We start from the raw sequence: 17,090 nt of genomic DNA on the forward strand, positions 1-17,090 counted from the left end.
CACACACACACACACACCCTGATACACACACACACACGATACACACACACACACACACACACACACACACACCGATACAAACACACACACGCACACACAATATACACAATATACACACTGATACACCCCAATAAACACAATGATATACACACACAATCCAATACACACACTGATACACACCCTGATACACACACACACACACACACACACACTGATACACACATTGAGAGATAAGGGACAGTTAGAGGACTCACTGCTTGTGTAATTTTGCCCAGAATCTCCTCAGGGATCACGTCCTCCAACGTGGAATATACATATTTATAGAATTTGTCCAGCGAGGTAGACATGAGTTCCATACAAATCCAACAATCGCCCTGGAACACACACACACACACACATATAGAGTAGATGTGTAAGTGTGTGTGTGTGTGTGTGTGTGTGTAAGCTATGTCAGATGTTCTTCATCATGTGGTGTGTGTTTCACCTCTCTAAAAAGCGCTCCATAGAACTGGACTATGTAGGGACAGTCACTGCTCCTCATCACCACGTCCAGGTCCATCAGCAACTGCTTCTGCTCCTTCTCATCCACCGTCGACCTGATTCGCTATGACACACACACACACACACACACACACACACACACACACACACACACACACACACACAGAGCATGTAGAATTGAACACTGTAATAATGATCTTAGTGAAGGAGGCGTGGCCTGTGTGTGTATCAGTCTTAGTGAAGGGGGTGTGGACTGTGTGTATCAATCTCATTAAGAGGGGTGTGGCCTGTTACCTTCACAGCCATGATCTGTCCGCTGGGTTTGTAGGCCATCTTGTTGACGGAGCCATACGCTCCTCGGCCGATTTCCCCCAGGTCCTTCAGGTCCTCTGCCGTGAAGTCACAGAGCTGCTCTGGAGAAATCTTTAACTTTCCAGACGATTCAATACTGTGTGTGCGCAAGCGTTCTCTACACACACACACACACACACACACACACACACACACACACACACGCACACACACGCACACGCACACACAGGAAAGGCTTTTAAAACAGCTGTATAAGTGGGTTCCCAAATTACTGCATTATTAAGATTATAACACTGGTAAGTTACACATCACTGAGAGAACATCTAGAACACCTCCATTATCACCAGTGCTTCAGGTATAACAACTGTTTGGTATTTATAATCAAATAAATGTGTTGGTTGGAACAAATGGTTTCAGATCGGCTCTGCAAGAGGAACCGTTGTAGATCACATGACCATGGTTCACACACAGCTGCCTTCACCCAGGGTTCTAGATCAACTGCAGTGCGTTTTTGTTTATGCCATATGAAAAAACGGCCGAATATGTGCTCTATGGTTCCAGAGTTTGTATTCTGGGTTCTAGAGCAAATTCATTGAACCAATGAGTAATGTTGCATAACTGGGTTCTAGAACGACTGTAAATGATGCATTCGAACACACAGGTTCTAGAGTGACTTCATTCTCGTCGCTTTACAATGTCCAAGGAACATCCCCTTTGATAGCCACATCATGTGATTCTAGAACAGCTGTGTTTTTACTGCTGCAGTTCGCCAAGTTCTAGAGGAGTGCAGTATTCCCATAACGTGTCAGGGATCCAGAACAGCTCTAAATGGCAGTAGTTAAGTGTGTATGGCGCACACGGGATGTATTTGGGGGTTCTTGGAGGAGCGGGATGTGGAGAACGCGTACTCACATGTGAGGGTTCTGGAAGGGCGGTCCTGCGGGGCTGATTCTGGAGGCTGGCGGATTGGCGAAATCTAACTTCAGTACTTTACGTTTACCTGACAGTGAGGAAGCACAGGGACGTTACATCTACACACACACCTCCACACACACCTCTAAACACACACCTCTAAACATATTCTTCCAAATTCTGAATGATGAGATTTGAAAGAATTGATCACAAAGGTAAGTCATGCATACATAAGACACACCCACACACACTCCAGATTTCCTCAAGCTCAAGCGCTCGATATGATGCATTATTGTTTCCATGGCGACGGTTCATTCACAGGGAGTGCATGCTCCACATTTCTGTAACCGAGATGCTGGAGGAAGAAGATTATGCGAGTAATAACTCGAAAATTTCAACACTACTTTTTTAAATCAAATTTTCACCCAATTGCTATCAGCATCGCCATGGAAACGGACCACCCTGTTGTCCACTATTTATTCTCCTGAAAATCCTTGCTCGCGATTGGCTGATACGAGGTGTCCGTCCTCGTTCAGTGGAAAACGTTATGAAACGTTGTGGTGTGTATTAATTTTTCTGCTACACATAATTTATTAGGCATTTTAGCCAAAAGTTGATTTTTTTCGAGCCAACAGAGTGCAGCTGTGAGCAACTCAGCAGCTTTAGCAAATCTGGAGATTCTCATTCACCCTTCACCCTGAAAATGAACCCGAGCTTCAGCATTCCGCATTCCAGACTTACCTCCAGAGTTAGGAGTGTAATGAGGTGTTGTGATGCTACAATGTGAACGCGTGTATCGCTAAAATGTGCAGAATCGCTCGCGCTGGTCGGAAGTGTAAACCCAATCATACAGATCAAGAGCTGAGCCTGATATAAATCCAGAACACGGCGATAGAGATGTGCGATAGCGACAAAAAATCTCAATATTTTTGGGGTTTCATCACTCTGTGCTGGTACCTTAAGGACCATGGACAGCTGACTCCTGACTTTTATATTCCGTTGTGGTTGCCAGGTCACAGCAGTGACATTCATCTTTTCAAATAAATAAATTTTCACCTTTTATGGGCAGTTTTTTCTTTATAAAGCCATTTTTATTCTAAAAATAATCTTTTTAGTCAAATTCATAATCAGGCAATTAGAAGAATAAAATATTTTGGCTGCTACCAAGCAAATGGAAACAGTATTTTATAATATTGTAATATGACATATATACAATTTATACAATTATATATATATACAAATATATACAATTAATGTCCTTAAATACAAGGAATTTATAATAACTTCATAAATAAAAAACCTGAACAAGCTGAAAAGAAAAAGGTTCTGCCTCCAAGCAGAAGAATGTGCTTTTGTTTTCTTTCTTTTTTTTTCCCTCCTGAAGCCACCGCAAGAATGCCATTCCCGATAAAAAAAAAAAAGATTTTGGCGTTCCGTGCCGGTTCCCTGCCCCGACAAGTTCCGAGTGCCGTTCGTGCCGACTCCGAAAAACAAGACGCGACAAAACCCTGAGCGAAGGAGGAGAGGAAAAAAAACAACAGAAAAACAAAACAGATGAAAACAATAATGAAGGTGGAAGGAATCGTGAAGAGGAGCAGAACTTTGTGTTCTGTGATATTAAGAAGTTTTTGCTTTGGTTCCGATAAGAAAAGACGAGACGAAACTTTCAACAATCTCCTGCAGAATATTTAACACGAGCAGCACTAAGCGCTCCATCCAGAGACAGAAGTCTGGAATAGGAAACAACCAAACCATCCAAAATCCTGGTGTCATAAGCATGCATAAGTATTCGCCCCCTCCTTGAACAATTTCCACATGCTGTAAAATCTGAAAATGATAAAACAGACTTCATCTGGATCTTCGCATGTCTTTGATGTCTCAGGCCCAAATGCTGTATAACATCTTATTAAATAATTGATTGATTTTAAGGGGAAAAAAAGAAAATCAAATATTAGCCATCAGCTGCCCTGATTTCTAAATATCGCCATCACAAACGCATATCGACCTCAAGTCCACGCTGTAGCCGTGTAACACGAGTTTACATGTCACGGTATTCACGTGTTTCCTAATCACAGTCGACAGGACGCTATGGAAACAGAAGCGCTAACCAGATTACGCAGTGTCAACTTCCTTCTCCTTCAGGGTTTTGTCTCTTTTGGGTGCTTTTACATCCAGTCTGGTTGAAGCTCGTGGCGTGAACCTCACGCTTCCGCACAATATTGTTTTCATTTTCACTTCTGATAAAGTTGTGGAGGACTTTGGCGATCATATATGCATAGATTCAAGCAGGCCCAGGCCTCCTCACCTCACCTACCTGACTTTACTTTAATCTCCATAAAATCTAGTGGAACACCTTCTCAGAAAAGAGTGGAGCTTATTATAATAGCACATGGAGATTAAATGTGGAATGGGATGCTAAAAAAAAGGCACACACCAATCTCAGGTGTCCACAAACTTTCGGCGCTATCATGTAGTCATACGATCATTGTGGTCATGCAAATTTTCACTTAAGCTCCGCCTCCTCTTATGTATATCAACCCACCACACTTAACCAATCAGAACGGTTTGCTCTGTCTCTGATTGGCTGCTGGAATTCAAAACAGAGAACAACACCAGCGTCTCTCATGTTGAGCACAAATTCAGCATCTTGATCAGGTTTTACGGATAAAACGTGGAATAGTGGGCGGAGTCAAGCACCGGAATAGTGGGCGGAGTTTATCACCACCACCAACACAATTAACCATCACCTTCACCGAATACACCACATATACCACACACACACACACACACACACACACACACACACACACACCATACCCCCATACACGCAAACATCCGCCGTGAGAAGACAAAGTGGGCGGGGCTTACTCTGGGCAGCTCCAGACATGTTAATCTGAAATCCTGCTGACGAGAAAAACAACACAACACACACACACACACACACACACACACAGACACACATTTACGAGACAGGAAGTCTGATAATCATAAACTCCTATGGGAGCACACACACACACACACACACACACACACACACACACACACACTTCAAAACATAAAAGATGTTACATACACACAGAATCTGCTTAAGAGATAATAAAGCGGGTTGAAAACAGATCTTCTGACCGTCTGCGGTACGAAGTGAACGGCACGCGCACCTGTGTGTGTGTGCGTGTGTGTGTGTGTGTGTGTGTGTTTGATAAAGTGGTTTTACAAAACCATGACAACATCTGAAGCTCTATACTCAGCACACTTATGGAAAACCTTTCTTTTTTTTCCTCTTGGAATGTTCCCTGGAATGCCCCCCCCCCCAACACACACACACACACACACACACACACACACACACACACACACACACACACACACACACACACAGCATGACTCAGTTGTATACTGTAAGTGTGTATGTAGGTGGACACACACACACACACACACACACATGCACATAGAAGGGTGTGAAAAACGAACAAGAAGCAAACAAACAAGAAGCAATACGAAATGCGAAAAAAGCGACGGGAAGTGGTGTGTGTGTGTGTGTGTGTGTGTGTGTGTGTGTGTGAGTGTGAGTGTGTGATCTTGCAGGTTCTCACCATGGTCGAGCATCAAACGCGTCATGCGTTAGGGCATTGGGGGGTCGAAGGCAAAGGTGAGAAGGAAAAAGGAGACAAAATGCTTTCATTCAATACAAGATGTTACAATGAATCCTGCGATTTCATCAGACACTCATCTCGTCCATCGTTCCGTACAACTTCCGATCCTTCCCTACATATTTCCAACCGTTTTATCCGAACGATACATGATTTTCGACATATTTACGATCTTACGTTCTGGTCGTATTTATGATCGTTATCTTTTGGATTACGATAAATCCAGACCACACACACTTCCACCGTTTCTCTAAAAACTCAGGAAAATTCCCAGTATTCCGAATTATTCTCACTGTCATTACATCATCTGCAACATACTAATCACAGTTTGTGACGTACATACAATCGTTCTTGACATATGTGCATTCATAGTGCGATAATTCCTGAAGTCGTTCGGAGATTATAAGCGAAGAAGGCTGTGAAAGATGATATTCCTTGGTCTTACCTACAGTGATGAATACTAAAGGAATTTGGCCTGTGTTTTACCTCAGATTTATACCCCTGTCTAACAGGAAGTCCTGTTCCTGCTCGCCCTGGTGTGCTTCAAAGTCAAATAGCAGTTGATAGCAATTTACTTCAAATTTTACTCGTATCAATTCACAAGGGTGCCAATAATTATGCCACACAGACTGTATATTTACCAGGGCACTGCATGTAGGATACAACACAACATGCTTATAACATTTCTCAATGCATCTACAATCATTTTGGCATGTGCTAATACTTCACCACATGGTCATGTGAATGAACAGTCATCATTCTCTACATCTGAATCAGACAATTCAGGATCCACATCCTACGTATTTCCAGATAAATTTACACTTGTTAACGTTTTTATGATCTGGACGTATTTACGATTGTTGTCTGTGTACGTGCAATAAATTTCAGATGTATTGAAGATCACTGTCTGTGCACGTGCTATAACTTCCAGACGTACAATAACTTCCAGATGTATTTACGTTCGGTGTCTGCGATCGTTCTCTACGTATTTACAAAATTATGAAATCTTTCAGTGACGCACGTAGTTTCTACACAATTAACTAAAGCAGTAATTAAGCCCCGCCTCGTTTCTATTTCAATCAAAGTATCACCCAGTCAGAAGGTTTTCGTGATCCAGGCTGGGTTCTGATTGGCTGACAGAGTGTAGTAGGTCAGGTAGGATATGAAGGTTAATTTTGGGGAAATCAACGATATTTAACGGCAGAATCGTATTGAATTTAAAACGCTGAGTGACCGTTATGACCGTTATGACCGTTAAAACCGTTAAACTGACCTGAGGAAAAATCTCCCTGTGTGAGAGGGTTATAGAGAAGCAGATTTAATGGAAATATTTGGCAGAATTGTGCGGATTAAAGAAAAACTGGTGAATGTGGTCCGTATTTATCGCCTCATTTCCGCGCATTAATATAGAATGAATCAGGATTTTTGGTCTTTATGCAAATGAGGGCCGGATTAAGCCGGGTTAAATAGCTAGCATCCCCGGCTAGAGGGTTTAGTGCAGTCTGGAGCAGGTGGAGCTCCAGAGCTGGTGAGGAATGTCGCGTCAGATTAGCTATAAATAAACATCTTTATAAATATTAAAAAATATAGTAGAAATAATGACGAGGCACAAACACATGAACACGACCGGAGGAATGTCTGAGTATTAATTCCAGTGAGATTAAAGCTAAAGGCTAAACCTGCTAGCGTCTGGGAGCTAACCCGAGAGCCGGAGACACACCGGAAGAGAGAGAGAGAGAGCCGCGGGGACATGGCGCCCTGACAGCCCGCTGCTGCCCGTTTCCTTCTCCCCGTCTCCTCCTTACCCTGCATGCTGCTCATGGTGCTCATGGTGCTGAAGTGCTGGCAGTGGTGCGGGTGCGCGGAGGCGGCGGTGTGGCCGGCGCTCAGTGCTGAGGGCGGCGGTGTCGCGGAGCTGCTGTTCGCGCTGGGAGTCGCCATCATCGCGCCGAGCTCAGCCTCCTCCACCTCCACCTCCTCCTCCTCCTCCAGCTCCAGCACCACCTTCTCCACCTCCTCCACCTTCTCCACCGGCCTGCAGCGCAGGAACACGCACCAGGATCCGTCCCTAATAATCCAAATATATATAATAATATAATATAATATAATATATAACAATATAATATAATATAATATACTCAACTATATACAGAATGTTTTATATTATAGACACGGTATTACATTATAGAGACTGTATTATATTATAGAGACTGTATTATATTATAGAGACTGTATGATAGAGACTGTATTATATTATAGATACTGTATTATAGAGACTGTATTATATTATAGAGACTGTATTATAGAGAGTGTATTATATTATAGAGACTGTATTATAGAGTGTATTATATTATAGAGACTGTATTATAGAGACTGTATTATATTATAGAGACTGTATTATAGAGAGTGTATTATATTATAGAGACTGTATTATAGAGACTGTATTATATAATAGAGACTGTATGATAGAGACTGTATTATAGAGACTGTATGATAGAGACTGTATTATATTATAGAGACTGTATTATAGAGACTGTATTATATTATAGAGACTGTATGATAGAGACTGTATTATATTATAGAGACTGTATGATAGAGACTGTATTATATTATAGACACTGTATTATAGAGACTGTATTATATTATAGACACTGTATTATAGAGACTGTATTATATTATAGAGACTGTATGATAGAGACTGTATTATATTATAGACACTGTATTATAGAGACTGTATTATATTATAGACACTGTATTATAGAGACTGTATTATATTATAGAGACTGTATGATAGAGACTGTATTATATTATAGAGACTGTATGATAGAGACTGTATTATATTATAGAGACTGTATTATAGAGACTGTATTATAGAGACTGTATTATATTATAGAGACTGTATGATAGAGACTGTATTATATTATAGAGACTGTATGATAGAGACTGTATTATATTATAGAGACTGTATTATAGAGACTGTATTATATTATAGACACTGTATTATAGAGACTGTATTATAGAGACTGTATTATATTATAGAGACTGTATGATAGAGACTAAATTATAGAGAGTGTGTTATATTATAGAGACTGTATTATAGAGACTGTTTTATAGAGACTGTATGATAGAGACTGCACGATAGATACTGTGTTATATTATAGAGACTGTATTATAGAGACTGTATTATAGAGACTGTATTATATTATAGAGACTGTATTATAGAGAGTGTATTATATTATAGAGACTGTATTATAGAGACTGTATTATAGAGACTGTATTATATTATAGAGACTGTATTATAGAGAGTGTATTATATTATAGAGACTGTATTATAGAGACTGTATTATAAAGACTGTATTATAGAGACTGTATTATATTATAGAGACTGTATTATAGAGAGTGTATTATATTATAGAGACTGTATTATAGAGACTGTATTATAGTATAGAGACTGTATTTATATTATAGAGACTGTATTATAGAGAGTGTATTATATTATAGAGACTGTATTATAGAGACTGTATTATAGTATAGAGACTGTATTATAGTATAGAGACTGTATATTATAGAGACTGTATTATAGTATAGAGACTGTATATTATAGAGACTGTATTATAGTATAGAGACTGTATTATAGAGACTGTATTATAGTATAGAGACTGTATATTATAGAGACTGTATTATAGTATAGAGACTGTATTATAGAGACTGTATTATAGTATAGAGACTGTATTATAGAGACTGTATTATATTATAGAGACTATATTAGAGACTATTATATTATAGAGACTGTATTATAGAGAGTATTATATTATAGAGACTGTATTATAGAGAGTATTATATTATAGAGACTGTATTATAGAGAGTATTATATTATAGAGACTATATTATAGAGAGTGTATTATAGTATAGAAACGGTATTATAGAGACTGTATTTTAGAGACTAGTATGTAGAAGGTATGACCTATAGAGAGTGCACTATATAGAGAGACTGTATTATAGAGAGTGTATTATAGTATAGAGACTGTATTATAGAGAGTGTATTATAGTATAGAGGCTGTATTTTAGAGACTGCAGTATGTAGAAGGTATTAGAAAGACTAACCTATAGAGAGTGCACTATATAGAGAGACTGTAATATAGAGATTGTATTATAGAGACTGTAGCAATGCTAAACATATGTTGGAGTATTATTTATTATGTAATAATGCACAGAGATTTCATGTTAAATAGATTAATGTAACGATACATAAATATCATTTTACAATAGATTATAATCTAATAAATCACATCCTATTTTAAATAGAGACAGAAGACTGTAGAGCTCACAGTGACACCTAGTGTACACACCTTCACATTACACCTTTACAAATCTAACGACATCACCTGGGGGTTTTACTCCAGAAAGCAGGTTATGTGACATACCGGGTAGATCTGAGGGTAAGTGAGCAGATATCCTCAGCCTTCGGTTCCAAAAACAGAGGTAACTTTCAGGGTATGTAAGTAGCCATAGTATCTTAATCTCTGAACATATTTTAATTTCTGTCACAGCAGAAGTGTGGTGTCTTCATCTTCATCCTACAGTGCAAACAAAGTAAAAGTGTTTGGTCTCTCAGTCAGAAACGTGAAGACCTACAGACATTGTAAACAGAGTGTGGTGTTACAGGAGGCTCCAATAATACAACGTGTCCAACAGCAACTGCATGACCATTAAACCAGAAAGAAACCCAGTGTATATTCTCAAATAAACACAACGAATAAAGACATGAGGAACATGTAAGGAAGAAGATTACAGCATATACAGTCAAATAAAACAAACGTGTTAAATGCACAAGTAAAACAATGACAAAATTACCTTTTTAATGGTGTTTTGATTTGATTGATTGAACCCTGTTAAAAGCAGTAAAAAGTCACAAGTAATATTATGATACAATGAACTAAGACACTGTCTTAAAAATATGTATTTGTACTCTGGGTTACATTAACTCTACAGTAACTCTACAGTAACTCCACATTAACTCTACAGTAACTCTACATTAACTCTACAGTAACTCTACATTAACTCTACAGTAACTCCACATTAACTCTACAGTAACTCTACATTAACTCTACAGTAACTCCACATTAACTCTACATTAACTCTACAGTAACTCTACATTAACTCTACAGTAACTCCACATTAACTCTACATTAACTCTGCATTAACTCTACAGTAACTCTACAGTAACTCTACAGTAACTCCACATTAACTCTACAGTAACTCTGGGTTACCAATAAGAGGTAGTTTAACTCTACAGTAACTCATCACTGGTAGTTTGGAACAGAAACCCACAGTAAACAAGTTCATGGTTAATCCAGTTCAGGGGACATGTGACGGTAAATTAATCTTAATTTGGATTAAGCCCTTGTTTTTGTCTGATCTGTCATATTTTCTGTATCCATATTTAATACTCACACTGTCTATACTGTCTCACATTGTTTTGTCTTGTCTGTTTTGTCTTGTAGAGTCTAAGCTGAATGTATAGGTTTTTATTTATGTCTGTACTTTGAGAGTCACTAACAGCTGGAACCAAATTCCTTGTGTGTCAACATACTTGGACAATAAACCTGGTTCTGATTCAGATCTTTGCTAAATTAATGAATGAAATAATAAGATTATATGGTCTGGTGATTAAAATATGATATTAAATGAGTAAAATGTAATATGTATTGATTTTTTTTTTAAATAATAAACATTTATAATAGAACAATTTTCTGTAAAACTACATATCCCATTATCATGACGTCACTTCCGGTTTCGTTTTGTCAGCGCGCTACACTGCTGAAATGAAATGTTTTATAAACGTGTTTTTAACGTCGCTGGAAGTCACGTGAAGAGTGATGAAATAAAGAGAATTAAAGTGTGTTGAAGTGAAAGTGTTGCTGTGGGTGTTGATGATGATTTATACTCCTGTTTGTTGTGGTGTTTACGGTAAATCTGACAGGGTCCTGACTTTGGCTTTGGATCCAAATGTTCACAAGTCTGGAGATAAAAATCCCTGGGCTTCTTTTTTTCATGTGTTTGTATCTGATGGTTTTTGTAAAATGGCGAATGAGAAAGTTTTAAAGTTGAATCTGACTTTATGGAGAATCTGTAACTTTATAATGTCCGGATTTTTCTCTTTAGCCGCTTATGTACAGGCAAGTGGACTTTACCTTCTCCACATCTCTCTCTCTGTCTGTCTGTCTGTCTCTCTCTCTCTCTCTGTCTGTTTGACTGTCTGTTACTCTCTGTCTGTCTGTCTGACTGATTCTCTCTCTGTCTGTCTATTTCTCTCTCTGTCTGTATCTGTCTGTATCTCTCTGTCTGTCTTTCTTTTCTCCCTGTCTGTCAGACTGTGTTTCTCTCTCTGTCTGTGTATTTCTCTCTGTCTGTATCTGTCTGTATCTCTCTTTCTGTCTGTCTGTTTATCTCTCTCTGTCTGTCTGTTTCTCTCTCTGTCTGTCTATCTCTCTGTCTGTTTCTCTGTCTGTCTGTCTGACTGATTCTCTCTCTGTCTGTCTTTATGCCTGTATCTCTCTCTGTCTGTCTGTTTGTCTCTCTCTCTGACTGTATTTATCTCTCTGTGTCTGTCTTTCGTTATCTCTGTATCTCTCTGACTGTCTTTCTGTCTGTATCACTCACTCTCTCTCTCTCTCTCTCTCTCTGCATCTCTCTCTTTCTCTCTGTCTGTATCTCTCAGTCTGTATCGTAGTCTGTCTGTCTGTCTGTATCTCTTTCTTTGTCTGTCTCTCTTTGGCTTTCTGATTTCTGTTTTGTCTGTCTCTTTGTCTGACTCGGCCACACTGTCCGTCTCTCTGTCTGTCTCTCTTTCTGTCTGACTGACTATCTCTCTCTGTCTCTCCCTGTTTTGTCTGACTGTCTGTGTGTATAGCAGAATTTCAGTTGATTATCTGCAGTGTTATTCTTCTTCTTGCCCCTGAGAGTGACCTGCTGTGTGTTTCCTGCAGATTAACGACCCGGACGCCGGCCTGTGGATGGTAAAGCTCTTCATCCCTCATCATTATTTCACCCACCAGTCAGTGTGTAGTGTGAGGAAATCAGTCATGTGACACTGTTTCTAAACACACACTCTCTCTTTGCCTTCACTTTACACATTTACACAGTAGATTTTACTGATACTGAGTTTGGATCAAACTAATCTAAAATAGTACTGCACTTTATTACAGAAATAAAAAAGTACAGAATCATGAAAATGTGCCAAAGGAAATAAATATTAATATTCGAATTAAAATGTTTGTATAATTAATAAATTATGAATAACAAAATATAGCGCTCTCCGTGCAGATTGCATTCTCACATGTAAAAACAAACAGCACATGGCATCAGTGATTTGCCTCTAGAGGTCGCTCTCGTAATGATGGCAGACTGGAAGCCGGAAAAACTATCGGTATGGATTTTACCAATAGCCGATAGTTTAAGTTATGTGTGTGTGTGTGTGTGTGTGTGTGTGTGTGTGTGTGTGTGTGATATTTGGGCTGCAGGTCGGCTACACGATTCCTGCAGGCCTGTGCTTTTTAATCAGCTTTTGGCCACAAATAACAGGTAACCCTAATGCAGTGTCCGATTAACCTGAGCAACAGGTACGTTATGATTACAGCAGGACTTCTGAAGCGAAGTTTAACCTACATGAAGCTCTGTTTTCTTGTCTTCTTGCAGAGACCCTGGTGTGGAGGAGAGTCGCGGATCTGCACGTGATGATGGCGACGGCGTTTGGTGCTCTGCTGGGCTGCAGTCTGTATAAACACGGAGTTACTCACATCTTCCACCAGGAGGAGGGCAGGTATTTAACCTTCCTGCTGCTCCAGAATCCACCACAACCTCCACACACTGACTCCAGAATGTGTTTCATTTGTCTAGAAGAAGTTTTATCATTAAAAATCTAATCCAATATTTTTATTTTAGTTCAGTTTAGTTCATTCTGTCTGCTGTTCACAGAGAGTTTTGTGGCCTGATGCTGATGGTGATGTGGCTGCTCATGTGTCGGCACTCGGGACGGTACGACACACACACACACACACACACACACACACACACACACACACACACACACACGTTGTCATTCTAGATATACAGAGAAGATGGGAATGGAAACTAGGAATGGACGGGAGGAGGAAAGGAAATAAAAGAGAATTGAGGGAGAGAGATGGATGGATGGAAAAAAGGGGAAAGGAGTAGAGAAGGAAAGGAAGAAAGGGAAATGGAGAGATTGATGGACAGAAAAGGAATGAGGTGTAAGGAGGGAAGGAAGATAAAAAAAGAGTGGAAGGATTAAAGGAATGAAAAGGGAGTGGAAAGAGGGAGGGGGAAGAAAAGATGAATGGAGGAAAAATGTCAGGATGCGGCAGAAGCAAAAGTAAAAAGGAAATTTCACAGGGTTTTTTAAGAGCAGATTGTGAGCATCATGAATGTGGTAAGGATAATGGGTTCCTGACCGGTTCCTGTCCTGCGCCGTGATCTTCCTCCACAGCAGTGGTGTTGGAGCTTTGAGACTGTGCACTGCCGTGGCCATCACCGCCTTCCCCATCATCACATGGATCTACTACTACATCCATAAAGAGCTGAGAGCCGACTGGCCTTCACACTGCACCACCACACTGTAACACACTGCTCCGGTTCTCACACACACACACACACTGTTTAACACTAAAACCCTGAGCATGTGTGTTTGAGTGAACAGTGACTTGCTGTATAATGTATATTTTATATATTTTGCCAAACAATAAAATAAAACATTCCACTTTTTTTCTATTTTTGTCTAAATGGAGTTTATTGATCAGAAATATAACGTTCTGTTGAAGGATCAGTCACGATGCTGCTTGTGAGGGAGAATTAACTCCATAAAGGTGTGAACATGCAGGAGATATTACTAGAGTTCAGATTTAATGAGCTTCAATAAAATAACGTGTTTGTACTGTCACTTTTGGATGTTTGTAGATTGCAGAACTGCTCAATGTGAAAGCAGAACCTTTCACTGTGTGTGTGTGTGTGTGTGTGTGTGTGTGTGTGTGTGTGTGTGTTTGAGAGACCACAGCAAATGGTGAAGCACAGACCCAAACAATCATGGCTTCCTCTAGAACAGGATGTGTGGTCACTGTAATTCTGCTGTGGAGGCAGAAGTGCAAATCCATCCACATCTGCCTCTTTCACACCAACTACCTGCATGTCTTCATTCACCACATCCATAAACCTCCTTCTTGGTCTTCCTCTTTTCCTTCTTCCTGGTGTCTCCATCCTCAGCATTCTTCTACTGATATACCCCATGTCCCTCCTCTGCACATATCCAAACCATCTCAATCTCACCTCCCTCACCTTGTCTCCAAAACGTCCTACATGCGCTGTCCCTCTAATAAACTCATTTCTAATCCTGTCCATCGTCGTCACTCCCAACGAACATCTCAACATCTTCAGCTCTGCTACCTCCAGCTCCACCTCCTGTCTTTTACTCAATGCCACTGTCTCTAAACCATACAACATCTCAGGTCTCACCACAGTCCTATAAACTTTCCCTTTCACTCTCACAGATACTCTTCAATTACAAATCACTCCTGCTATCACTCTTCTCCACCCACTCCACCCTGCCTGCACTCTTTTCTTCTCTTCTCTAACACACTCCGCACTGTTGAAAAGTATAACTGTGTGTGTGTGTGTGTGTGTGTGTGTGTGTGAGAGAGTGTGAGTTTTGATCAGGCAGTATGATGGTCGCCTCACGCGGGTTCCTTCAGAGTCACAGTTTCCAACATGGCGGCCTCCATCGCGAAGCTTTTATCCTCCTGGACTCCGAGGTAAACACCACATTCTCACTCCTTCACGGCTCCATGACCGCTTCATGTTGACTGCAGATTCTTCTGGGGGATGATTTAATAATAATTAGCGCTTTAATATCATTTATAAACGAACATTGTAGGAAAAGCGTTATAACCTCTGACGTCCTGGCAGTTCATCCAAACATCACGTGATCCTCCATAAGACTGATAAAATAATGGATCTGATGCTGGAAGAGAAAAGTGGATTATTTACAGGACTGTTAGATGTTTGGGATTTAATTGATATTTCTGGTTTATTGCACACTGCAGTGTTTTGTGTTGTAGTAATCTGGTGTGTGTTTGTGTGTGTGTTTTGTTCAGGGTGTGTCCGGTCCGGTGGACTCGTTATAACCCATACTACCTGGAACCCGAGCCGCGTAAAGATGTCTACTCCATCCCCGAGTCAGAGCTCAGTCCTGAGCAGAAGGAGGAACGGGAGCTGAAAACCCTGAGACCCATCAAAGCAGCCAAGTCTGGTGCCACCAGCTCGCAGTTTGATGATCCGATAATCAGGTCATCATCTGCTCTTCACCTTCACAGCACTGTCTCACTCCTGATTTATGTGCTAAAACCATTTCTTTTTGTCCCACAGCAAGTTCGTCAACATGATCATGCAGGACGGAAACAAAGTCTTGGCACGAGGAATCATGACGCAGGTACGAGCTGTTTCCGCTCCTCAAAATGCACCAGGAGAAGGTTCTTTTTTTTCCCCCAAACACAAGCCTCTTTCATGTATCTCTCCTCCTCAGACACTGGAGATGATCAAGAGGAGGCAGGTGGAGAAATACCACCGAGGTCCGACAGCCGAGAAAGCGGAGATCGAGTGTAACCCGTACGCCATCTTCCACCAAGCCATCGAGAACTGCAAACCCATCATCGGCCTGGCCAGCATTCAGAAAGGAGGCAGGAACTACCAGGTGAGTCCAGAACATCTGATGAAGTTTGAACAGTGATCAGTAACGTGTTTACAGGCGATGGTGCAATCTGAGAACATTCCTATGATTCCATTTTGAGCAGAAGAGCCACTGAGAGATATCAGGGAGGTGATTAGAGATCTTAGGGTGACCTTATCAAGGAGATGCTCTGAGACATGTTCAGGAGTCGTTCAGGGAGAAGTTTGGAGACATGTTCAGGAGTCGTTCAGGAAGAAGCTTGGAGACATCATTGGGAGATGATTCTCTTAGAGAACTTACCTGGCGTAGTCGTTCCAGGACTTCCAGTATTTGATGCGGTTTATTCGGGTTACTTGAATCATTAATGCTGTAAGCTCTAACTCCATCCTCCTCCACCTCCCAGGTTCCTGTTCCTCTAACAGATAAGCGTCGGCGTTTCCTGGCCATGAAGTGGATGATCACAGAGTGCAAAGACAACAAGCACCGGCGCACACACATGTACGAGAAACTCTCACAGGAGCTCCTCGCCGCATTCAACAACGAGGGAAACGTCATTAAACGCAAACACGACTTGCACAAGATGGCCGAAGCTAACCGGGCGTACGCACATTACCGCTGGTGGTGACCAGGACGTAGCTACGGGACGGGACAGGACAGGACGGGGCAGGACAGGAGCACAGCCTTGGACACGGGAGCATAAAAACATTGTTAAAATTTTACACGAAAGTATTTGGACTTCACGAGATTTCATCTGTAATCTTTCCGTCGTCCTGATTCCTGCTGAATGTTATAACGTGAGCCAAGTGTAATGTGTGTTTTTGTATTATAACCATTAATAAATAAACAAAAACGTTTCTTTGGTCTAACTCACCATAATCCAGAATCAAATGAGGAAAAATAGCACAGGTGCAATTTAATAGATTTTTTTATAAAACACCTGCAAAAGCAAATGGTCAATAAACTGGCAATAAAATCTA

The 17,090-nt window shown here is 40.6% G+C and overlaps 3 protein-coding genes across 8 annotated transcripts in view; 2 read left to right on the plus strand and 1 right to left on the minus strand.

Annotated features, from left to right (window-relative positions):
• The window catches only part of LOC124382022 (dual specificity mitogen-activated protein kinase kinase 4), a 12,708-nt gene extending 5,296 nt beyond the window's left edge, over positions 1-7,412 (minus strand). Inside the window, exons 1-6 of one of the 5 annotated variants that reach the window (XM_046844094.1) lie at positions 7,181-7,412; positions 4,594-4,629; positions 1,726-1,813; positions 796-970; positions 485-604; positions 255-374 (exon numbers count right to left, since the gene is read on the minus strand). In XM_046844094.1, the coding sequence (XP_046700050.1) occupies positions 255-374; positions 485-604; positions 796-970; positions 1,726-1,813; positions 4,594-4,629; positions 7,181-7,319 (678 nt within the window). In that variant the 5' untranslated portion in view covers positions 7,320-7,412. The other 4 variants (XM_046844095.1, XM_046844098.1, XM_046844096.1 and 1 more) reach the window with 4 other exon arrangements.
• A 1,879-nt stretch (positions 7,413-9,291) lies between these two features.
• Positions 9,292-14,653, plus strand: tmem220 (transmembrane protein 220). Of its 2 annotated transcripts, none has more exons than XM_046844106.1 (6): positions 9,292-11,554; positions 12,365-12,394; positions 12,899-12,959; positions 13,074-13,197; positions 13,353-13,412; positions 13,888-14,653. In XM_046844106.1, the coding sequence occupies exons 1-6, from the start codon at positions 11,309-11,311 to the stop codon at positions 14,015-14,017; spliced, it is 651 nt and encodes a 216-aa protein (XP_046700062.1). In that variant the 5' UTR covers positions 9,292-11,308; the 3' UTR covers positions 14,018-14,653. The 2 variants fall into 2 exon arrangements, with proteins under 2 accessions (XP_046700062.1, XP_046700061.1); XM_046844105.1 differs by having other exon boundaries at positions 9,419-11,554; positions 13,885-14,650.
• A 387-nt stretch (positions 14,654-15,040) lies between these two features.
• On the plus strand, positions 15,041-16,967 carry mrps7 (mitochondrial ribosomal protein S7). Its single transcript, XM_046844103.1, has 5 exons — positions 15,041-15,199; positions 15,542-15,733; positions 15,813-15,876; positions 15,970-16,137; positions 16,517-16,967. Exons 1-5 carry the CDS (start codon positions 15,156-15,158, stop codon positions 16,736-16,738), a joined length of 690 nt encoding a protein of 229 aa, XP_046700059.1. The 5' UTR covers positions 15,041-15,155; the 3' UTR covers positions 16,739-16,967.
• Positions 16,968-17,090: the final 123 nt, after the last annotated feature.

This window comes from Silurus meridionalis, chromosome 29 (assembly GCF_014805685.1).
Source record: "Silurus meridionalis isolate SWU-2019-XX chromosome 29, ASM1480568v1, whole genome shotgun sequence".
Lineage (NCBI taxonomy): Eukaryota > Metazoa > Chordata > Actinopteri > Siluriformes > Siluridae > Silurus > Silurus meridionalis.